At 43.8% G+C, this 24,986-nt stretch overlaps 1 protein-coding gene across 2 annotated transcripts in view; it reads right to left on the bottom strand.

The window, feature by feature from the left end:
- Nucleotides 1-24,986, bottom strand: part of TEC (tec protein tyrosine kinase) — a 57,536-nt gene that overhangs the window by 15,504 nt on the left and 17,046 nt on the right. For both annotated transcript variants that reach the window (XM_069856081.1, XM_069856082.1), the window contains exons 2-3: nt 22,024-22,203; nt 514-615 (exon numbers count right to left, since the gene is read on the bottom strand). In XM_069856081.1, the coding sequence (XP_069712182.1) occupies nt 514-615; nt 22,024-22,158 (237 nt within the window). In that variant the 5' untranslated portion in view covers nt 22,159-22,203. The remainder of the gene's footprint in view (nt 1-513; nt 616-22,023; nt 22,204-24,986) is intronic.

Here is a 24,986-nt window from a genome sequence, read left to right as displayed (position 1 = left end):
AACCATTCCCTTTACCATAAGGAGGCACAACATCCACGCCACTATCTAAACATTATTTTCCTCTCTTTGTTTTCTGTGTTTATTTCCATTAAGTTCACAATGGAAGAAAATGCAACTAGTTTTAATCATAATTTTCTTATTCTTATATAATTTAATGGTATTATATTAAATTTAATGTGAAAGAATGAAGACGGGGAAAACAGGCTTCAAGGTAACCAGTTTTGGAGGAAGACCAGGACAAGGCACTTTCCAGGCAAACCCCAGGCAGAGAAGGGTGGGAAAAGAAAAGGATGAAATGTATGAGGCACAGATCCTATGGGAGGGTAATGCAGGGGGAGCAGAGCTTGCAGGGGATGGTTTTTAAGCACTGCTCCTGAATCACCTTCCGCACAGCCCCAGAAAGCTGGAGAACAGGCTTGGTATTTACAAGTGACAGTAATTTCAAGCAAGTTACATCCAAATGGCTTGGCACTGTTGAAAAGAGCACTGTAACTTTCTATAAAAGGTACATACCTGAAATGGATATTTATTTTGACAGGGAATAATACCATCACTTTTTACAATTTCTACACATTTAATCCTTGAGATATCCACAGATCCTTTTCTGTACTTTTTCTATTAGAGAAAAGCAAAAAAAAGAAATAAATTAGTAAAATAACTGGTTTATCTGATTTTTTTTTTCCAGCAGAGACTTCTTGCTTTCTTTTCCACTTATGATAGCAATGTTGCTTTAACTGCAGAAGTAATTTTCAAAATGAGAAAGGGGGTGTAAAGATCTACACTGGTGAAAGCACGCAGAGTACAGTGTAATTGCTTAGTTAAAAGTACCACTTCTTTCCACATAAAGTTTCCAGTCAGTTGTAATCTCAGGTTTAATCTACCCTTTTTACAAAAAAAAAACCCAAAACTTGAGTACAGATGAAGGAAGATTTCCTCCTTGCTGATTTTACATTATGAATAAGAACAGTGAGGGAAATAAGTGTCAAAGCATCATCTAATCTGCTCCCTCACAGTCTGGTGAAGTGCTACCACAACTTGTCACTACTGCCATTCTTCACCAAATTTCCAGAGAAACTGGCATGCTGCCCAGGCAATACAAGCTCATTTTGAGGCAGGAAGTAGAAGGTGGCGGTGAAACCCATTCCTGGACCAATCTGGGGTCTGTGGTGAAGGAACTTCCTTGACCAAGGCTAGCAGAAGCCTGGAAGAAGCAAGGTCAAAAGCACAGACATCTAAGGCATCTTAATAATTATCACCTAAATCAATAATTATTAAGATTTTAGAGAAAGCAAGGAACGCCCATGGTGGTCATCAGGTCCTGCTCAAAATAACAACACATGGAAATACTATGTAGTTTAACACTCCAGCAAGAAAATTCCTTGGAAGAACAGCCAACAATGGGAGGTAGTGTGGACTGGGCCTCAGTCTACACATTAAGGCAACTGGTATTAACAATGAAGGCTGCACACAAGCAGGTCTTTCTAAGGTGGCTGTTTCTGAAAGAAGTGATCAGAACCATTTTCTTTTACTTGAAGTAGAACAAGCTAAAATGAAAGACTAGCACAGAAATTTCCAACGTGCTCTCCTACATGACAAAAGGAAAATGCCTGAACAACACACTTCTGAGGGAAAAATGATGATGAATCTGCAGAAAATGTAAAGGGCTACCTCTCACTTTTGGGAGAATGGAGTCTTTAAAAGGACAAGAAGTTTCTACTGGAAACCAAAATGGCAACAGTTCATGGTTGGCACTGAATTAATCCACACCAAAAAGTTTGACTTGACAAGTACATTCAACACATCCAGTCCAGACTACAGTTTACGAAAGACGGACACTGTTCATACAATGTGGAAATAATTAGTAATTACCAAATTATTTTAAATACTCCAATCCTTACTCAGCTGCCCTTTTTTCTCCCAAAGATGGAAATTTCAGCCTAAACTGAAGAAGTGTAGCACAATCACAAGCAACTGAAAACAGTATTCTAAGCAGAAGCAAAGAGCAACTTCAACTATAGCTGTCACAATTCCACAAGCCTAGAAACACAATAATTACTACCCATGGTAAACATGGGAGTTTCATCAGCATTTAAAATACATTTAGCATTCTGTCTCTCATATATATTGTTATGAAGAAAACAGGCAGAGAAAATCTGCATGAAGTATTAATGCACATCATGGTCAGCATCAGGAAGAATGGCAGGAACTAAGTTCAGATAAAGCTGTAACTGTTATTAAACACCAGAAAAACCACCCACCCCTCAAAAACCCCACAAACCCCAATAAGGGGCTTTTTAAAACCGGGGAGGGGGGGAAGTTAGGCCTTTTAATGAACCATAAAAAAAAAAAAAGTAAAATCATAAACAACACCGTGAGGTCTACTACAAAACTATATTGTGTTACGATAAAAGATAATTTGCATCAAGTATGCAACACTGGATTTTTGATCAAAAAATCTCTTTCTCTTCTGTTTGTTTTATGGTATTCCCTTACTTGAACATTGACTGCCCAAAGTAAAAGATACATTCATGCAAATGCCAAAATTTGAGTTCCTGTCTACAACACTTGAACAGCAGCAAGTATTGCTTCTACCTCTCCATGTCACTGTATAGCAGGCCTAGCAGCTTCAGGGCTGCCACAGGGCAAAGAAGATACATGTTTTCATGAAGCACAGAATTCACTGCTCCATATAATTGTGCTGAAGACACCTCTCCAGATCTTTTTTTCCTGCATAACAACATGATAGAAGAAGAAATGAATGCCACTTCTGCAACCTAGTTTTCTGTGTCCAGTAAGGTACTCATATACTGCTTGGAACCCATCTGCTGGTTAACTTATATTGTCGGACACAAAGATATGATATGCACTGGGAGCTTTATCCAGAATGACAGAAATTCCATGGAGGAACAAACTTTATTACTTTCTCTGAACATAACCCTCTTCCAAGACTCAAAGATTTTCAACCAATTCTGGCAGTCAGTGAGTGCTCACCCAAAGGGAGCATACATCTGTCAGGAGGATAAAGGACAGGAATCCAACAAGATAATCAACTAATGTTTTGGGGGAAAAAATAAAGCAAACAGCACATCATTCTAGTAATTGTGTTTCCTAAGTCATTCCTTTGTACGCTTTCATGATTTAAGGTGGCTTAGTTTGCTTCACCATCAATCCAGAAAATTAAGCCTAATGTCGGATAAGAGTCTTCTATTTTTCCATACTTTACAGACTTAAATATGTGAAATTAAATACAAATGTACTGCTCTTAAACATGTTTCAGATTGCATCAGAAGCAACAGTTCTTAATGGCCAGGAGGCTTCAGATTATCAGTTGCGCAGCTGTGCACAACAGCTCAGCATTTCTCACTATTAAACCAAGGAGCCCAGGAGCAGGAAGGAATTACTCTAGAAAAACGTTCAAACCACCACTGCTGTTTCTCTCCCCTCCCTACTTAAATTATTTCCCTTTAAAATGGAACATTGTGTTGTAGTTTGAGGTAAATTAGTCAATTTTGTGACTAACCTAATTGCTGTAAGTAACTTCATTCTCTGAAAACTAACTGCATGTTTTTGAGATAGTGTTCTTCTCCCAGAGTGATAACACAGGGCATTGGTGTGCAAAAAGGCCAATGCTTATACTTAACAAAGGCCATCCTCAAGGTCATCCTCAAGGTCATAAGGAGGCCACACCTGAGGAGGAGCGAATAGGGCACGTAACCCTAAACTGACCAACAGAGTATATACATCACACTTAGTATAAAACTGAGAGCTCACAAGGGTCTCACTCTCTTCTGCGATGGGACGACGTCCAGCAAGGACCTCATCTGTCTGGTTGTCCCTGATCCCAGATCCGTGTGTCCCTGAATCCAGTTCCTGAGCCCAGCTCCATCCTAGCCGTGGACCCATTCCCTTGTGTCTGTATAGTCATTGAGGAGTGGGGGCACGATCTCACATATTATTTATCTATCTATCTGTCTGTCTGTCTGTCTGTCTATTTATTTTTGTAGCTTTAGTTTCCAACCTGCGAGTCTTCTTCCTCTCATTTCCCTCTCTCCCTTCCCTGTGGGATGCTGGGGGTTGGGGTTTGGAAGCGCAGGTTTAGCTGCCGAGATTTAGCTGGGTAGTGCTAAGCAGACATCTTGCACACCATCACTGTGTTGCATTTATTCTGCAAGGTAAATAGCTTACTCTAGACTCAGGTGTATGGCAGACATGAATTGCAGAATCAAGGGAGAGATCGAGCCCTCAAGTATTTGGGAAACAGAGGTGCAGGCGTGAGCCAGCCATGAGAAATCCACCCACAACTACTCTCTCCCACAAGTGACCTCTGCTACAAAGAGGCAAAATTAGTACAATGGTTAATTATACAATATCAAGCCACAGGAGGCGGAGAGACAGTTGATTTTGGAGCAGTAAAATATTTAGCATACTAGAAAAAGGTTAGATTCACTGTAGAAATAGTATCACCAACACACTCAATGCGTCATCAAGTGGACACAAGGATTAACAGAGGATTTGGAAAAATCAAGCACCAGTGAAACCAAGGGACCTATCAAAGCTGGTCTATCCTTTTCTGGAGGTAAGATATACGCCTCTAGAGGGAGGCCTATAGAAGGAAATGGTAAGAACAGTAATAGAGGTATAAAAATACTATACCCCAAGAATGGTAACAAATAGATAAAAATACGTCCTTCAAAGCTACACTAAAACTTGGGTTTTTTTTAAAAAAAAATATGTGCTTGCTGAAAATAACAAAAGGGAAGTGACTGTATAGAAACTACTATACAAAGCTTCTCAAAATGCAAAATGCCATATGCACTTCAGACTTGCCTATGCTTCAAAAACTTGATTTACAGTCTCAGCAGCCCTGTTCCTTTCTCACAATGAGGATGGTCAGCCCAGGTCATTAGTCTTGTTTCCATGCCATAAAAAAAAAAATAAGCTGTTAACGTATAAGATGGTAATATCATAGAATCACAGAATCACCAGTTTGGAAAAGACCTCTTAGATCATCGACTCCAACCATTCCTATCTGCCACTAAACAATGTCCCTGAGCACCTCGTCTACCCGTCTTTTAAATACCTCCAGGGATGATGACTCAACCACCTCCCTAGGCACCTCCTGCTAGTGCCCGATTACCCTTTCTGTGAAAAATTTCTTTCTGATGTCCAGTCTGAACCTCCCCTGGCACAGCTGGAGGCCATTCCCTCTTGTCCTGTCACCTGTCACTTGGGAGAAGAGGTCAGCACCCTCCTCTCCACAACCTCCTTTCAGGTAGTTGTAGAGAGCAATATGGTCTCCCCCCAGCTCTCTCAGCTGCTCCTCATAAGGCCTGTTCTCCAGCCCCTTCACCAGCTTTGTTGCTCTTCTCTGGACTCGCTCCAGAGCCTCAACATCCTTCTTGTGGTGAGGGGCCCAAAACTGAACACAGGATTCGAGGAGCGGTCTCACCAGTGCCGAGTACAGAGGGAGAATAACCTCCCTGGACCTGCTGGTCACGCCGTTTCTGATACAAGCCAAGATGCCATTGGCCTTCTTGGCCACCTGGGCACACTGCTGGCTCATGTTGAGTCGCTGTCAACCAACACCCCCAGGTCCTTCTCCTCCAGGCAGCTCTCCAGCCAGACTTCTCCTAGTCTCTAGCACTGCATAGGGTTGTTGGGCCCCAAGTGCAGGACCTGGCATTTGGCCTTGTTAAACCTCATGCCATTGGACTCAGCCCAGCGGTCCAGCCTGTTCTGATCCCTTTGCAGAGCCTCCCTACCCTTCAGCAGACCCATGCTTCCTCCCAGCTTAGTGTCATCTGCAAACTTACCAAGGGTGCACTCAATGCCTTCAGGTCATTGATAAAGACATTGAACAGGGCTGGACCCAGCACTGAGCCCTGGGGAACCCCACTTGTAACTGCCCACCAGCTGGAGTTAACTCCATTTCCCACCACTCTCTGGGCTCGACCATCCAACCAGTTTTCCACCCAAGAAAAGTTACAACACTAGACCTACATTTTCCAATACAGAACAAATATATGATTACACAATTCCTTTAAAATACCTTAATCTCAGATATTTCTTGTCTTCCTGTACTCTAAGTGTTAGGCAAGTATATAATCAAACAGCTCATCCTCTGTACACTTGGAATTACTCCTATGCTGAATACAGTAGCTTTACAGCTTAAGAAGCCCATATTCCCGCTATCAGATAAAAAGTTTCTTCAGTGTATTTCCTCTATGCTGATGAACACATTGTTCTGCTTACTCTCAGAGAAGTGGGGCTAGGCAGTTAAACAATACAAAGCACATTCCATCTGGAAAAAAAGCTCAATAAAATTTGCAGAAGTCAGCCTAGCTGTTAAGAAACAGACAGCATGGGCAAGACAAAATCTAGCATGCTCTCTCTCTCTCTCTCTTTGTTATTCATACTATTTCTTTCTCCCATGCTTATCCCCATGTAGGAAATCCTGAGGTCATCAGCATGTGACCCACAGAACTTGTGTTGTCACAAGTGTAGAAGCATTATGACATCTCCTTTTATGGGGCTTCTTTGCAACTTTACAAAACCCCAGAAAAGCCTGGCTAACCCAACATCCCCTGTCAAGGGGGTAGAATATTCTACTCGGGTAGAATATGCTCCAAAGCAAAATGTGCTTTCATCTGGGGGGCTTGTGGGAAGTGGTGGTGATTTTTTTGTTGCTGTTTTTTTAAATAGCATTGCCATTTAGTGATAAGAAGGCTGGACACTGCTGCAGTTCCCTCTTGAGAGGCATTTTCACCTAAGTAATTACTGACAATGCAAATTACTGTGGCTAAGTGTTTGATGGCCACATTTTCCATCCCCTTATTTTCCAGTGTGTCAGTTGCAGAACATCCTGCTTCCTTTCAATTAATTTTCAAAATTATTAGTCTAAGAAAAGCAAGCATCAAGTATTTCTATTCACCTTTCCAAAATGGCTAGGACAGAAATAAAAAGTGAGAGATTCTGGTCTGATTCTGATCTAGCCTGACCTGATTGAAGATCTGAGTCAGAGTCTCTTGGGAGGAATTTCAAAAGGAAAGAATACAAACATAACTGAGAAGGAGAAAATCTTAAACGCTGTCCTGCAAAACAGGACACTGATTATCCTTTACAGTAGCCCGGCTGCTAAGCAGATGCCAAACACCAGCACTGGACAGACAAAAAGCACAAAAAGAAATTCTCTGTAATGGCATTGATGCAACTTACTAACCATGTATAGGGCAAGTGACACCTTCCATTCAGCCAGCCCTCTAACCCAGCCTTTATGCTGTCTGAACACCAGACTCAGACAGCCAAGAAGGGAGAAGTTCCCAAGTCTGAGGTATCATAGGCAAGCAACCAGAGTCCCAGGACAGGGCCCAAGAGGTCACATAGCCAAGGCACCAACTGCTTTACCTACTCTTTCAAGGTTCAGATGATGGAGTCGCCAACTACAGAGCTGAGGGAGGGTGTTTTGTCTTTAAAGGTTCCTGTCCATAACCAGTCCATCTCCCCACTTCAAACACTTGCTGCTCACCAACCCTACATCACAGTCCCTACTTCTGGGAACCACATCCTTCCCAATGTGACTGAATTTCTGTGAGCGGGCAGACCCACATCTTCCTTGAAAATTGTTGCCTCAAACTAGATGCAGCACTGCAGCTGATACCTTGTCATCAGAGGACAAGGATTCACAGACCGCTTTATTCATCCTAATGTAACATTCGCTTTTTTCACAGCAACAGGGTATCAATGATGCACATCAAACTTATGATTTACCATCCTGTCATCCAGGTCCTGGTACTTGGCTATTTATTCCCATTCTGTATTTGAACACTTTGGCATTCCTGCCTGAATTTTTACTGTTCACACTTGTCTACACTGAGTCACATTCTACGAAATAAAACAAAGACACTGCATACCTCCTAAACCAAATATACCACTTTGATTCTTGTAGCTCCTTCAAGTTACATTATCTGAAAACTCAACAAGCTTCTACTTCGGCAAGAATTTCAGCAACAATATCACTAGTGAAAATACTGAAATGCAAGACAAGACACCTCATTCATGACAGTCTTTCAAAATGAAAATAAGCCACTGGTGCCTACTGAACGCTGTACCAGCTTCCTTTGTGTCCTACAATCAGATTTACAAGAGGTTTATATAGGTCTATATACAGGTCTTAATGCTGACATTTGAAAATATCTCATACAGCATTGCCAAAAACTTTACTGCAAGGAAAACACAGGGTACCTGCTGCTTCCCTGCTACCCAGGAGACTTGTTACCCCATGTCAGAAGGATTACAGACAAGTCTGAGGGGGTTTTTTTGTTTTGTTTGTTTGTTTGGTTTTGTTCCTTGTTGACTGATGTGTGATTTGTATCTTCCAAGTACTTTCAAAAAGCCTGTTTTTTCTAGGACTTTTCTGGAAAGCGATCTTCATAGCCTGTAGTTTCTCAGCTTTTCCTCTGGACTCTTAAATTAAATTAGGACTTCTCCAGCCTTCCAGAATCTAATTTATCTTCCAGCTCTTCTTTCTTACCACCTTTAAAACTCATCCACTCTTGTCTAGTCAAAAGACAAACATTCTCATCCATATCCTGGCAGTGTCTCAACACCTACAACCTACAATTTCCAACTTTAACTATGTCAAATTTGTTCCATGGCACAAACAAAGATCTCCTAGAAAGATAATTACTACAGAACCTCATTTTATATCTGATTTTTCTTTTGGTATGTGTTATAGAGAACAGGGAATCATTACTGCAACATAATCAACTTCTTTTACAACTTAAGTTTCTTCATGACCTGCTCTTTTCAAGTGAGTATTCCTGTGCATTGGTTAAGCTGCCTCAATTCACATGAATAGCTTTAAGTGATTTCTCCAATTTGAACAGCTTTCACTTACACCTGCCCAAAATTTCCCCAGCTGTGCCTATTGTTATCTGTCTTCCCCTGGGTTTTCAGCCAATATTTGAGGTCTTCCAGATCATCATCAATACAGTAGTTCAGTCTATGAGCAAAAAATATGTTTTAAGAAATTATTTTCCAGAATCTAGGGGAAGGAGGGGAGCAGGAACAAACAAACCAGGAACTACCTTCATGGGTGCGATTGCCAACATCTACTGCTTTCCAGTAGACCATCTATCCCAGACACTCTCTGTCAGATTTTTTTCTCAGATTCTCTCAGATGCTTTCCTCCAATCTCCTTTTTGCTCTTCTCACGAGGTTTCTGGGCCTAGAATTTTTAGAATTCTATAACATTGTTATGCTCCAAAGGAAGTATTTGCACAAGATCAGCGTTGCAATGAAGCTACCAATTTTACCCTGAAAGCTGCAGTTTTAGAATGGGCCCCAGAGATTTTAAAGTGATTTTTCCTTTCTTAAAATATAACTACAGCAATTTCAGTAGCTTCTTTCTCCTCTCTATTCAAATTACAAAAGCCAAATACCACTCTTGCAGAAGAACCTTTTTTCCTTAGGAAGAGACTTTCAAAATTAGCAACCCCCCAAAATGTTCAAGTTTTTATTCTCCTTTTTTTCATGCATATCCTGGTTGGTGCTGTTAGTTGCAACAGTTCTTCTGCATATGCAAGACCCTCTTCTCACAAGTCTGATCCTGATGGCAAATACCACAACTGCCAGCGAAGATAAGAGCACTCTCTACCACACAAGATCAGCTCATCGGAAAGCCACCTTCTCCTTGACTCCACAGAAGCATTCTTTTAAATAAGATTCTTAAATGTTTTCCCTCTGGGACTGTTATTTGCTTTCCCTGTAGAAACGAATCATTTCAGCATACTAATAAATAAGTGCTGTGCCTACCCCAATGTCCTCTGTGCAGCCTCTCAAAAGCTAACAGCACAGACTCTCCCTGATTCTCCTCCTCCCTCTAGCACTGCAGACCACTATTTACCCAAACACTCACGGGGCAGCCATGGGGACCAGGATTTAGTCTATATCTTTTGAAAAAGCAAAATCTAGTAGAAACAGTTTATTGCTGTAAACTGTAATCCATACAGCAAGCAATAAAGCTGCTAAACTTTAAAGTAATTTTACATTCATAAGCTCATACTCAGCTTCATACTCAAGGTCAGTGCAAGTTGCCTGGGCTGAAAAGGTTAATATGAGCATGCTGCACTGTGTGTGGGAGGACACTAACCAAACCACACTCATGAGCACACTTTCAAACTAAAGAGCAAGCTGAGACACACAAATACCATGATAAAAGGGAACTTTCAACAAGTCTAACAGATATGCGAATGCTAACAGTTTGCACATTGATAACAATTTATAAAACTATGACTGGATCTGCGTTAGTTCTATGGAAGCATCACACACACAAGAAAATCAATGTGAAATTTTTCAAACCAACAAACCAGCAGGACAGTTCACTGGCGCAAAGCAGCTCCTTTCAACTACTCCAGTGATAAAAAATACCTTAACACCTACATTTATTATCTTGCCTTCATCTCAAAGAATTTCCTGTACTAAAATGCCATCTACAGCAAAAAACCTCTAGACTCACTTTTAGTTCAAGTGAGCAGCTCTGTCAGCATAAGCAAACTAAAATTTGTGAGAAATATGTGTTACCTGCTATTGTGGCTATTCTGTAATGCAGCAGGAAGTCTGCTCCAGTTAGGGCCCTCAGACTGTCCTAATGTTTTCTTCCAGTTCAGACATCTGACCATTCATTGAGAAAGAATTCACAACAGTAAAACTTACTACCACACAAGGAGAAACAAAGAGTACTTGGTGAACCGCTGTGGTGGACGCAGTATCTTGACTGCTGTTTCTGTGTCCTATGTCCTGTTGGCTAACTCAAGAAGAATAAAAGGTGGTGTTCTTTGCAGCAGCTAAGCCACTCTGCAAAGGACTGTTTGGGGCACTTGCAATACGAGACACCAGCCACTTGGCAGACTGGTAGAGCTGTAAAGCAAGTAATCCTTTCCCTTTCAACTGTTCAGCTGTTATTTACTGAAGTATTCCCAATTTCAGTGATAAGGTGGACTCCTATATAAAAACTAAGGTTTGATTTTCCATGCAGTTCACCGAAAGTGTTAATGCACCACACCTTTGACAATAACCTCCAGAGCATTTTAAGTTGAACATGTAAGACATGAGGCCACTTTTGAGAGAAATAGCCAAATGTACCTATAGCCATGCATACATGAAGTTATTTCCACAAATATCTCCTTGGTTTTCAAACCTGCGGTCCCTTCAAGATGAAATTAACAATGTGGAAAAAAATATACTAAAATTTTAGCTAAAGTTTTGCTGGTCAAAAATATTTTAAAAAAAATTCCAAAGGAGATTTTTTTTTTAATTACTGCAATAAATGCTTGATTTTCAGAAAAGCAAGTTTAGTTCAAACTTGCTTAACTTTGGTTTTTAATTTCCTACAGGTTAGTATTTTGTTATTTCTTAGAAGAAAATAGACCAGGAAAACGAACAGAAGCGTACCTGAAGCTTTCAATCCACACAACACCAGAAAGAGATTTCCTAATAAAATATTTCACACTAGTGTTCCCTCACTACAATACTACATGCCTTTGCTATACAACCAGATTACCTCAAGACATTACACGGTAATTAATGACTCCAGCTGACAATAGCAAGCATAGTGCAGGAATCCTCAAGAGCCTGTTTAAGCAAAAATGCCTACAACCTCTCACTTCCAAAATGCCACAGTTACTGCTATCTACATAAATCTGTTTAAAGGTGTCTCGGTAAGTCTACAATGCATATTTGAGAACACTGTACGTATCTGTCAGCCTCACCTGTGTGCCTGGGAAGATCATGGAACGGATACTCCTAGAAGCTATGCTAAAGCACATGGAGGACAGGGAGGTGATTTGAAACAGCCAGCATGGCTTTACCAAGAGCAAGTCCTGCCTGACCAACATAGCGGCTTTTTGTGATGGGGTGGACACATGAGTGGACACAGGAAAAGCAATGGATGTAATCCATCTGGATTTCTGTAAGGCCTTTCACATGGCCCCTACAACATCCTTCGATCTAAACTGGAGAGGTTTGGATTTGATATGTGGACTGCTTGGTGGATAAGGAAATGGTTGGATGATCACATTAGGGAGTAGTGGTCAACAGTTCCATGTCCAGATGGAGATCCGTGACAAGCGGTGTCCCTCAAGGGTCTGTACTGGGATCACTGCTGTTTAATATCTTCATCAATGATATAGACAGCGAGATTGAGTGCACCCTCAGCAAATTTGCAGATGACACCAAGCTAAGTGGTGCAGTTGGCACATCAGAAGGATGGGATGTCACCCAGAGGGAGCTGGACAGGATGGAGAAGTGGGCCTCTGTGAACCTCATGAAGTTACAAGGCCAAGTGCAAGGTCCTACACCCGGGTGAGGGTAGTCCGCAGTTTCAGTACAGGATGGGGGATGATGTGATTGAGAGCAGCCCTGCAGAGAAGGACTTGGGAGTGCTGGTCGATGAGAAGTTTGACATGAAGTTTGTGGCAGCAAGTTCCTGCCAGAGGAAGGAAACCTGCTCCCCCTCACCCAGACAGCAAAGCCCCAGATCCCCCTGGCGAACAAGTACCAGGTGCTGCAGGTGGAATCCAGCCCTGAGGATGAGGATGATGGCTCCCACAGCCTAGAATCCTTCCCTAGGCTGCACCATTCTCAGAAAAAGATAAAAACATCCTCCACCAAGAAGAAAAGGAGGGTGATTGTTGTAGGGGACTCCCTCCTAAAAGGAACGGAGGGACCCATTTGCAGACCGGACCCGCTCCACAGAGAGGTCTGCTGCTTACCGGGGGCATCAGGGAAGGAGGTAGCTAGAAGACTTCCTTCCCTGGTCCATGAGACGGACTACTATCCTCTGATAGTAGTCCAAACTGGTAATGATGACCTAACAAACAAAAAGGCCAAAGCCATCAAGAATGGCTTCAGGGCAATTGGGAGAATGATGGAGGGCTCTGGGGCACAAACAGGATTCTGCTCCATCCCAATGCTAAATAGAGAGGAGCGGGAAGCCAGGATGAAGAATTCGATTAATACCTGGCTCCGAGCCTGGTGCGAGGAGAGGGGCTTTGGCTTTTTTGATCATGGGGGGGCTCACGCACCCCCAGGCTTTCTCGCTAAGGGCGGGACACATGGGTCTCCTAGGGGGGCTAAAGCCCTTGCTAGAAACCTAGCCAAGCTCATAAATCGAGCTTTAAACTAGATGTGAAGGGGGAGGGGGTTGAGCCCAGGCTAGACAGGAACGAGCCTGGACGTGGGGAATTGGTGACTGGGAGAGGGTGCATGGGTGAGGACCACCAGTACCTCACCACACAAAAAGTGGGGGAGAACACACCTCGGGGTGCTAAGGGAGATGCAGGCACTCTGGTGTTAACTACTCCAGTTACCAGGCAGTTGGGAACAAACCCTGTTCCCTCTAGGAGGGCTGAAGGCTCGGCAGCTCAGCTGAAGTGCATTTACACCAATGCACGCAGCATGGGGAATAAGAAGGAAGAGCTGGAAGCTGTCATAGGGCAAGGGGCCTATGATGTCGTTGCCATCACGGAAACGTGGTGGGACGACTCACATAACTGGAGTACGGCTATGGTGGGGTATAAGCTTTTCAGGTGGGACAGGAAGGGTAGGAGAGGAGGCGGGGTAGCCCTCTTTGTAAGGGAGGACTTGGACTACATTGAGATGGATTGTGGCCATCAGGAGGTTGAGTGCCTGTGGGCCAAAATCAGAGGAGCCCACCAGAAGGTAGATTTTGTGATGGGAGTCTGTTACAGACCACCCAGCCAAGGAGAAGCAGCTGATGAGCTCTTCTACAAATAGCTGCGGTCAATCTCTAGATCGATGCCTCTTGTTCTTGTGGTAGACTTCAATCTGCCTGATATCTGCTGGGTGTACAATACAGCAGAAAGGAAGCAGTCTAGGAGGTTCCTGGAGTGCGTGGGAGACAACTTCCTCGCACAGCTGGTGAATGAACCAACAAGGGAGGGTGCCCTCCTGGACCTGCTGTTGGTGAACAGAGAAGGCCTTGTAGGGGATGTGGCAGTAGGTGGACGCCTAGGACTAAGTGATCATGAGATGATAGGGTTTTCTGTTCTAGGTGAAGTGAAGAGGGTGGTTAGCAAGACGGTAGCATTAAATTTCCAGAGGGCAGACTTTGATCTCTTCAGAAGGCTGGTTGGCGAAGTCTCATGGGAGACAGTACTCAAGGGCAAGGGAGCCCAGGAGGGCTGGGAGCTCTTCAAAAGGGTGGTCCTAGCAGCTCAGGAGAAAGCCATCCCCATGGTCCGGAAAAAAAGCCGGCAGGGGAGAAAGCCAGCTTGGTTGAATAGAGAGATCTTGAGGGATATCAAGAAGAAGAGAAATGTTTATGGGCTCTGGAAGAAGGGACAGGCCTCTTGGGTGGACTACAGGAGGGAAGTGAGATTGTGTAGGGAAAAAATCAGAAGGGCTAAGGCTCAGCTAGAAATTGGATTGGCCAAGTCTGTGAAAGATAACAAAAAATCTTTCTACAAATATATAAATAATAAAAGGAGGACTAGGGAGACCATACAGTCCCTATTGGACACAGAAGGAACAACAGTAACAGGGGATGAGGAAAAGGCTGAGGTACTTAATGCCTTCTTTGTCTCAGTCTTTAGTTGTAAGGAGGGTCGTTCCGTCTGTGTACTAACCCAGGAGCTAGAGGAGCATAATGAGGCTCCCGTGATCCAAGAGGAGGTGGTCAGAGCCTTGCTAGCCCGACTGGACAGTCACAAGTCTATGGGGCCGGACAGGATTCACCCTAGGGTACTGAAGGAGCTGGCGGATGTGCTGGCCAAACCCCTTTCCATCATCTTCCAACAGTCCTGGAAGACTGGGGAAGTCCCACTGGACTGGAGGCTGGCTGATGTTGTGCCCATCTACAAAAAGGGCCGCAGGGAGGACCCAGGAAACTACAGGCCTGTCAGTCTGACCTCAGTGCCAGGGAAAGTCATGGAGCAGGTGATCTTGAGTGCTATCATGAAGCACATGCAAGAGAACCGGGTGATCAGGCCCAGTCAACATGGGTTCACAAAAGGCAGGTCTTGCCAGACTAACCTGATCGCCTTCTATGACAAAGTGACACGGCTGCTGGATGAGGGAAAGGCTGTGGATGTGGTCTTCCTGGACTTCAGCAAAGCCTTTGACACAGTTTCTCACAGCATTCTGCTTGAGAAACTGTCAGCCTCTGGCCTGGACAGGCGCACACTCTCCTGGGTGGAAAACTGGTTGGCTGGCCGGGCCCAGAGAGTGGTGGTAAATGGTGTGAAATCCAGCTGGAGGCCAGTGACAAGTGGGGTTCCCCAGGGTTCAGTGCTGGGTCCAGCCCTGTTCAATGTCTTTATCAATGACCTGGATGAAGGCATCGAGTGCACCCTTAGCAAGTTTGCGGACGACACTAAGCTGGGTGGAAGTGTCGATCTGCTGGAGGGTCGGGAGGCTCTGCAAAGGGATCTGAACAGGCTGGACCGCTGGGCTGAGTCCAATGGCATGAGGTTTAACAAGGCCAAATGCCGGGTCCTGCACTTGGGGCACAACAACCCTATGCAGTGCTACAGACTAGGAGAAGTCTGTCTAGAAAGCTGCCTGGAGGAGAGGGACCTGGGGGTGTTGGTTGACAGTGACTGAATATGAGCCAGCAGTGTGCCCAGGTGGCCAAGAAGGCCAATGGCATCTTGGCTTGTATCAGAAACGGCGTGACCAGCAGGTCCAGGGAGGTTATCCTCCCTCTGTAATCAGCACTGGTGAGACCACTCCTCGAATACTGTGTTCAGTTCTGGGCCCCTCACCACAAGAAGGATGTTGAGGCTCTGGAGCGAGTCCAGAGTAGAGCAACAAAGCTGGTGAAGGGGCTGGAGAACAGGCCTTATGAGGAGCGGCTGAGAGAGCTGGGGTTGTTTAGCCTGGAGAAGAGGAGGCTGAGGGGAGACCTCATTGCTCTCTACAACTACCTGAAAGGAGGTTGTAGAGAGGAGGGTGATGGCCTCTTCTTCCAAGTGACAGGGGACAGGACAAGAGGGAATGGCCTCAAGCTGTGCCAGGGGAGGTTTAGGCTAGACATTAGGAAAAAATTCTTTACAGAAAGGGTCATTGGGCACTGGAACAGGCTGCCCAGGGAGGTGGTTGAGTCACCTTCCCTGGAGGTGTTTAAGGCACGGGTGGATGAGGTGCTGAGGGATATGGTTTAGTGTTTGATAGGAACGGTTGGACTCGATGATCCAGTGGGTCTCTTCCAACCTGGTTATTCTGTGATTTTGTGATTCTGTGATTCTATGAGCCGGCAATGTGCACTCACAGCCCAGAAGGCCAACCGCATCCCAGGCTGCATCAAAAGAAGCATGGCCAGCACATCGAGGGAGGTGATTCTGCCCCTCTATTCCTCTTTTGTGAGACCTCATCTGGAGTATTGCATTCAGTTCTGGAATCCTCAACATAAAAAGGATATGGAACTGTTGGAATGGGTCCAGAGAAGGGGCACAAAGATGATCAGAGGGCTGGAGCACCTCCCATATGAGGACAGGCTGAGAGAGTTTGGGTTGTTCAGCGTGGCAGAGAGAAGGCTTTGAGGAGACCTTGGAGTGGCATTCCAGTATCTGAAGGGGTCCTAGAGAAAAGCTGAGGAGGATCTGTCCACAAAGGCTTGTAGTGATAGGACGAGGGGGAATGGGTATAAACTGGAGAGGGGAAGATTTAGGCTAGACGTAAGGGAGGAATTTCATCACCAGGAGAGTGGTGAGGCACTGGCACAGGTTGCCCAGGGAAGCTGTGGCTGCCCCATCCCTGGAGGTGTTCAAGGCCAGGTTGGATGGGGCCTTGGGCAGCCTGATCTAGTGGGATGTCCCTGCCCATGGCAGGGGGGTTGGAATTGGGAGATCTTTACAGTCCCTTCCAACCCTAACCATTCTATGATTTTATGATTCTATGATTTTATGTCCTTCTCACTGTAAAATATGTACTTTCATAGTACATCTCAATACGCAAATTAGGAAGATATTTTCTACTCTGTTTTTTAACATTCATGATCTGTGCTTGGAGGCTGATTCAGGTATTTGTTACATTAATGAATTTTTGTCTTCATTACAAATTAAATCATCACATTCTGATCTCATTTACCACCTCTGCAGCATCACAAGGGAAAAAAAAAGACAGAAAAAACTTTTCAATAACGACAGCTGATAATCCATTAAAGGCTTCATGGAACTTATAACATTAACTCAATCTTTTATATACTTGAAATTACTGTTAGCCCAATATTGCACAATAGTGGCATTTCCAACACTTACACTTACTGATTTGCGGAACTTATGCCCAAAAATAGCCAAAACCAGAAGCCATCTCCAGCTTAAATAGAGTATTCCTCCTTTCTGATAACATTAAAAATTCGTTTCTGTGATGCTTAAGGCAAGTAATTTCCTGATGTATATTTATTTTCAAGACTTTTAATGTCCATCTTTTTAACCAACCTTAAGGTGATATATCTCTCTCATTATTTTAGAATCATAGAATAACCAGGTTGGAAGAGACCCACCGGATCATTGAGTCCAACCATTCCTATCAAACACTAAACCACACAACATAATGCTTAGAAGAAGTTAAGCCATAAAAGCCATGCTCCTATTGTCTTCCTACACAAAATAAGCTTCCCATGACATTACTCATAATCGTATAGCATTGCACAGGCGATCTAACTCAGGACTCTCCTTTCTAAGGTACCTGTGCTTTGAAACCACTCTTGAACTTCAGCCTCTTTACTGATTCTGTACTTATCAACAGTTCACATGTACAGCCCCGCAATATTTCCACGTGCAGAAGCTACATTTCTCCTCATGGCAGCAGTGCAGCTCCAGCTTCACTGTAGCCACTTTGTACCGTGATGGGGTGCCAGAGCTGCTTGAAAGCATGTATAAAAAGTTTCAAATAAGTTATAAGCAAGTTTAAACAAGAATTTGTCCTGTTCCTAGGAGACATGCTTATGAGATAATCCTTTCTTGCTCCAAGCAGGCACTTTGTCAAGACATGGAGCAGAAGAAAACAGAGAAGAACACTTCTAAAATGTGCAGTTTCTGGTCAAAGAGCAAGTGATACCCCACCACCAGGTGCACAGAACAAGGTCAATTAACTCACTCAGCAGCATTTACAAGAACAACATTTGCTACAGTTGGCTGCTTTCTGTAGTCATATATGTTCCACTTCTGTCACCGGACATACCAAGTATCTAACTGTTGCCTTATTTATAATCCAAATTTGCCCACACTTTGAGTATTGACTAATCTGGTTAACGAGATTTAATCTAATCTTATTTTTAAAAAGAAGTAGTATGACATTAACATGACCAAAAACCTTGGCTTCTTCTTTAACTCTCTCTGCTGAATTCCCATAGCAGCTAAAATGGAAAAAACAAGAAGAGACTTCAGTTTGGCCAATAGCCACACTGAGAATCATATACTTGCCTAGGGAAGCAGAACTCAGCCACCCTTGGCAGACTGCTACTATTTCAGTTATGTGATTAAAATGAGGGTGTGAGATCTTCCTGGCTTGAGATCCATGCTTATCTTACCAATCTGGACTATGAATATTGCCAAGCCTGATTAGTCCATACCTGTCCTTTCATCTGTCACATCTTTAAATTCCACCAGCATACACAACAGTCACTTTTATTTCAGCAATAAACCTCCACCTATTCAATGGGGCCAGAATCATTTCAATCTCTAATAATATTTTTTCTTTTTACACAAATTACAAATTTCTTTTTACACAAATTACACAACTGTCTTACTGTAAACACAAATTTACACCCACCATCATTTGCTTGCAAACAAAACAAAACCAATAAAAAAACAAGCAACTGATAAAACTCCAAAACTTTTTCCATTTCAGTTGCCCAGTCATGCAAAGGAATAACTACCACTCTGCCACAGAGATCTTAGTCACATGGTAATTCTGTTTTTTCAAGTAGACATCAAGTATTGCTCATGAAAATAATCAGTGTGTTCCTCTAAGATCAGAGCTTATTACTTTCAGATAATATTGTTAATAAAATAAAATGCTGATTAATGTTTAAGAGGATCTAAAAGTGGAAGGAACAGTGAAAATTAAAAGGTTTCAAGGTTGGAAAGCTAAGTGTTACGGCTGAGCCAGTCTAACAACCTGCTGATGTCAACAGCCAAAGCATCCTGTCCTCCTCCAACACCTGGCACTGCCTCTGGCACTTGTTAGATCCTGCACCAAGCTAATGCAGCTTGCTAACCCAGCAGAACACTAATCCACAAAAAAACCCAAACACCTAAACAAAACAAAACAAAACAAAACAAAACCACAACAAAAACAGACCAAATATCTTTCTGTCAATTGGCATTTTTTTTCAGAGCACAACGGATTCCGAAAAGTGCCAGAATCAATTCAAGTGGATGGGGAAGGCTAAGACAAGGAGATGGACCTGCCTCTTTTAGCAGCAAACTGCTGGACTAGCGTAGGTGTAATGCATATGTTCACCTCAACAGTCCTTATCTCAGGCTGGAACATTTGAAGTAGTTACTGCCTCTACAATTGAGGGTATTATGGGCAAGCTTGCTTTATCTCACTGCAAATAAAGCCAACCTCCTCTCAGACAGATCCACCAGTCAAGTCCCTTGGGGAGTATTTTAGCCAGAGGGCATTAACCTACAGGCCAAAGGTAAAGCTGGAAGGGGAAAGCTGGAAGTGCAACTCCTTAAAGAGCAACAACTAGACCTGCAAAGCCTGTTAGTTACATTTCTGTTTGACCTGAATGTGAGCTAGCACAAGATAAGGATGCAAGACATTTCACAGGGCTTTTTAAGCCCCCAGGTATTTATTCTCTGGAAAAAAAATAGCATTCTTAAAAGAAAGAAAAGGCATTCCAAAATAAGTATGCATTTTAAATCCACGGTGAGTAAAAATACATAAATTCACATTCCAAGGTGGACTGAAAACTGGTTGAACAGCCATACCAGGAGGGTGATGGTCAATAGCACGAAGTGCAGTTCAAGGTCAATAACTAGCACTGTACCCAAGGGGTCAATACTGGGACCAATTGCATTCAACATCTTTATTAATGACCTAGACAGTGGGGTAAATTGTACCCTCAGCAAGTTTGCTGGTGACAACAAAGTGGAAGGAAAGGATGGCAAGTCAGAGGATCATGCTGCCATTGTGAGGGGCTTCAAGAAGCTGGAGATACGGGCTGACAGGAACCTCACAAACTTTCAACAAGTGCGAAGTCCTGCATCTGGGAAGGAACAAACCCCAGCACCAATGTATGCTGGGGGGCACCCAGCTGGAAGTAATTTGGCAGAACAGGACCTGGGAGCCCTGGTGGACACCACACTGAAGATGAGCCAGCCCTTGATGCAAAGAAGGTAAACGGCATCCTGGCCTGCACTAGACAAAGTATTGCCAGCAGGCCAAGAGTGATGATCCTTCCTCTCTGCTCAGCACTGCTGAGGTCAAACATGTAGTGGTGTTTCCAGCTCTGGGCTCCTAGAACAAGACAGATATGGATATACCAGAGACAGCCCAGCAAAGAGCCACAAAGAGCATGAAGGTACTGGAGCATGTCTCCTATGAGGAAAGGCTGAGAGAGCTAGGACTGTTTAGCCTGGAGAAAAGAAGGTGCTAGGGGAGATCTTACTAATGCATAGTAATGCCTGAAAGGAGAATGTAAAGAAGAGATGGATTCAGGATCTTCTCAGTGATGTCCAGTGACAGAACAATATTCGATGGGCAAAACCAAACACAGAATGTTCCTCCAGAACATCAGGAAATATTTTATTTGTTTTTACTGTAAGAATGACTAAGCACTGCCATAGGTTGCCCAGACAGGATCTAGAGTGTCCATCCTTCAATATTTTCCAAAGCCAGACACGGTCCTACGCAACTGGCTCTAGGTGGCCCAGATTTAAGAGGGGGGTTGAGTCAGATGACCTCCAGAGGTCCCTTCCAACCTCAACCATTCTGTGATTCTGTGATCTTATTCATGCCCAAGCTATATTCAGAGAACAGCAACTACAGCAGTCCATGGTGGTCTCGGAGCATGGTGGGCTCAATCCTGCTGTAGGCACAAGTGCCAGAGGAGAAACATGCTTAGCAACCCAAAGGTCTCCTGTGCCCCATTCCTTCATCAGAGACAAGACAGCTGACACGAGATTGCAGAGTTGTCTGGACTGGTTGAATGGCTCTCCAGAATTCAGAGAATGCTCCACTAGCTACAGCAGCCATCTTAATCCCCTTTGGCATTGTGACAAAACTGTAAAGTAGCCTCAGTTAATTGGAAAACCTACCCCCACCCAGTACTAAGAGATATGACAGGGCACGCCTGGGGGAGGTGGTCTTGGTGAAACAGTCTGGAGCTTATTTGAAAAATGCAGGTCTGAGGATTTGCCTAGTTTACACTATTGACTTCTGGTGTAACTGAATTTACATAACGTGGTAACAGTAATGAGCTGTTTGTTAGTCATACCAAAAATAAACTGCTTCCAGCTTCATATCAGTCACTAGGCTACACGATCACCGGATCCCATCTCTAGTGAACGTGGTCTGCAATGCACTGCTCCTATCAAATGCTCTTTCTCCTGTTTGAATTCAGTTAATTCCCAGATGTGAAAGTAATGGCCTTCAAGCTAAACATGGCCACAAGCAATTATGACTGTAAGTTTTTCTACCCTTTCCCCACCTTGCAATAGGAGTGATCTTCCACCTCTCTGGAGAGAGAGAAAGAAATCAGCTTTGACAATCAACTATAAAAGCAGGTTCATCTTATTCCTGGAAGCCTGGCTATGTACTACTGATCAGAGTAAAACCAGTTCATGTTAGCTACCAGGTAAGTAACCTACACCTCTGTAAATCTGCATTACAAAAAAGAGAAAAGAGAAACGGCAGCTCACATTCATTGCTACCTGTGGCCATTACCCCCATCTGCTCCTGATAATGTGATACACAGTAGGAAAAAAGCCAAGAGTACACAAAAGCAAAAAGGAACAAAGACAGTCTATAGTATAAATCTGCATCTCCTACCTCCGCTCGACCTTCATAATATGTTAGCATAGACTTTGTAAGTACAAAAAGCCTCTCTTTGTAGTTTAACGGAGATGTTCTCTTCTTCTGCTGTGATCTTTTAATCAAAATCTCTTGTAGGATAGCTGTATTCATTTCAGCCACTTGTCACCTTTGCTTTTAGCCATTTAATATCAGTTCCTGTGAAGACAAGAGAAAAATCATTACAACGTCAGTAGAGGATCACAGATCCGGAGCTTTCTGTAGTAAAAAGTGCTTCCACTTATAAATGAAGCTATCTGAATGTACAGAAAGCTGGAGCTCACCCTAAGCATCTGGAAGTTTACAAAAGTTAATTATTAGACAAGAAAGTTCATGCTTGGCTCAGCTGAGGGCTGCACTGGCATGTTCCCAGGAAGCCAAAAGCTGCACCTGACTAGAATGAAATAAAGGAAACTGCAGGCTACGTCAGAGAAAAGATGGGTGGCAAGTCCAAAATGTGCTCTAGGCAGATAGTAGTGTGCAACTGCTCTTCACTGCTAAGTCCTAATGTCTATACAAATTTTAATTGCTAAGGCCTATGCATACATAAATGCCATTTGCAAAAACTGTTTGATAGATACCATTGAACATGGATCAGTAGAAGTAATTCTGAAAACTCACCCCAATTATATTAATGAAAATTTTTAGACACAAATGATCATTTAGAAGACTTAGAATCATAGAATAGTTTGGGTTGGAAGGGACCATAAAGATCACCTAGTGTTCCACTGGACAAGACTGCCTAAGGCCCCATCCAGCCAGGCCCCAGACACCTCCAGGGATGGGGCAGCCACAGCTTCCCTGGGCAACCTGTGCCAGTGCCTCACCATTCTCCTGGTGATGAAATTCCTCCCTTATGCCTAGCCTAAATCTTCCCCTCTCCAGTTTATACCCATTCCCCCTCGTCCTATCACTACAAGCCTTTGTGGACAGATCCTCCTCAGCTTTTCTCTAGGATGCCTGTCCAAGGTCTCCTCAAAGCCTTCTCTCCGCCAGGCTGAACAACCCAAACTCTCTCAGCCTGTCCTCATATGGGAGGTGCTCCAGCCCTCTGATCATCTTTGTGCCCCTTCTCTGGACCCATTCCAACAGTTCCATATCCTTTTTATGTTGAGGATTCCAGAACTGGACACAATACTCCAGATGAGGTCTCACAAAAGAGGAATAGAGGGGCAGAATCACCTCCCTCGATGTGCTGGCCACACTTCTTTTGATGCAGCCTGGGATGTGGTTGGCCTTCTGGGCTGTGAGTGCACATTGCCGGCTCATGTCAAGCTTCTCATCGACCAGCACTCCCAAGTCCTTCTCTGCAGGGCTGCTCTCAATCACATCATCCCCCATCCTGTACCGAAATCGTGGACTACCCTCACCCGGGTGTAGGACCTTACACTTGGCCTTGTAACTTCATGAGGTTCACAGAGGCCCACTTCTCCATCCTATCCAGCTCCCTCTGGATGAAATCCCACCCTTCTGATGTGCCAACTGCACCACTCAGCTTGATGTCATCTGCAAATTTGCTGAGGGTGCACTCAATCTTGCTGTCTATATCATTGATGAAGATATTAAACAGCAGTGATCCCAGTACGGACCCCTGAGGGACACCATTTGTCACGGATCTCCATCTGGACTTCAAGCCACTGACTTCAATTTGAAAACAGAGAGCTAGATTTTTTTTTTCCCCAGAAAATGGAATTATATGCCCTCCATCTTCTGTTTAGAAAACTTCATGCTGACCATCAACAATTTAAATCATTCACTTCTGACAGTTCTGGTTGCTCAGTAATGTCAGGCTCCTTTTAGGTTTTACACCACAGAATCATCGAATGGTTTGCGTCGGAAGGGCCCTTCAGTGGTCATCTAGTCCAAAGCCCCTGCTTTGGACATATACAACTGGATCAGGTTGCTCAGAGCCCTATCCAACCTGACCTTGTATGTCTACAGGGACAGGGTATCTACCATCTCTCTGGGCAACCTGTTCCAGTGTTACATCACCCTCATCATAAAAATCTTCTTCCTAATATCTACTCTGAATCTTCTCCTCTTTAGTTCAAAGACATTACCCCTTGTCCTATTGCTACAGGCCCTGCTAAAACATATTTCCCCATCTTTCTTATACACTCCCTTTAAGTACTGAAAGGCCACCATGACTGATACATGTATGACAGACTTAGGAGTATATAACAAAAAAAAAACAAAAACCAAAGGCACCCACATTTACTTGGATTGCAAATCTGGTTCTAGAGCCCTGACAGACAGAACTTGCCAGGAAAATCTCTCTGCTCTTTGCAATGATGCCAGCTTAACCGTAGCTGACCTGCCTCTCCACTTGCTCCCTGCCACCCTGCCATGCAACCCTGCCTTGTGTGGGTGTGAGTGTTCCTCCTGCTTGGCTGGGAAGGGACATTTCATCACGCAGCACAGACTGCTGCCTGCACAGATTTAATACATGGGGTGGTACAGAGGCAGGAATGAAAGGTGTGGGAGAGGCTGTGAAGAAGCTGTTTCAGAAACCTTTCTTCCCCCATTACCTTTGCCTTTGCTAGATTCGTGCCACACCTGCCAGCTCCACCACCTCAAGCCACACTCCGAAGCCAGGGGAGGCTGCAGGCACAGAGCTCAGCTGCAGCTTGGGCTAGAGCAGCACAACTGTGGGCTGAAGTCATGGTATGAAGGTCCAGCAGCATTTGCTCCAATTATCTTCTCAAGTGTGTGTATATTTGGACGGGGTGAGGGAACAGTCCCAGCCCAAGTCCTAGGTAAGCACTGAAGACCTCTGTACCAGTAGGAAATTTCACTCCAACCTATAAAAAAATATTTTTTTTTCACCTCACAGGGCTTAATTTATGCACCTATTTACTACTTAGAGTATTTCAAAATTCACTGTGGAAATGTATGTACATTTTTCTCTGCAGGCAACATAACTTCAGCACGGACAAAACACT

Source organism: Phaenicophaeus curvirostris, chromosome 4 (assembly GCF_032191515.1).
Source record: "Phaenicophaeus curvirostris isolate KB17595 chromosome 4, BPBGC_Pcur_1.0, whole genome shotgun sequence".
NCBI lineage: Eukaryota > Metazoa > Chordata > Aves > Cuculiformes > Cuculidae > Phaenicophaeus > Phaenicophaeus curvirostris.
This window is presented reverse-complemented; position numbering and strand designations above follow the sequence as displayed.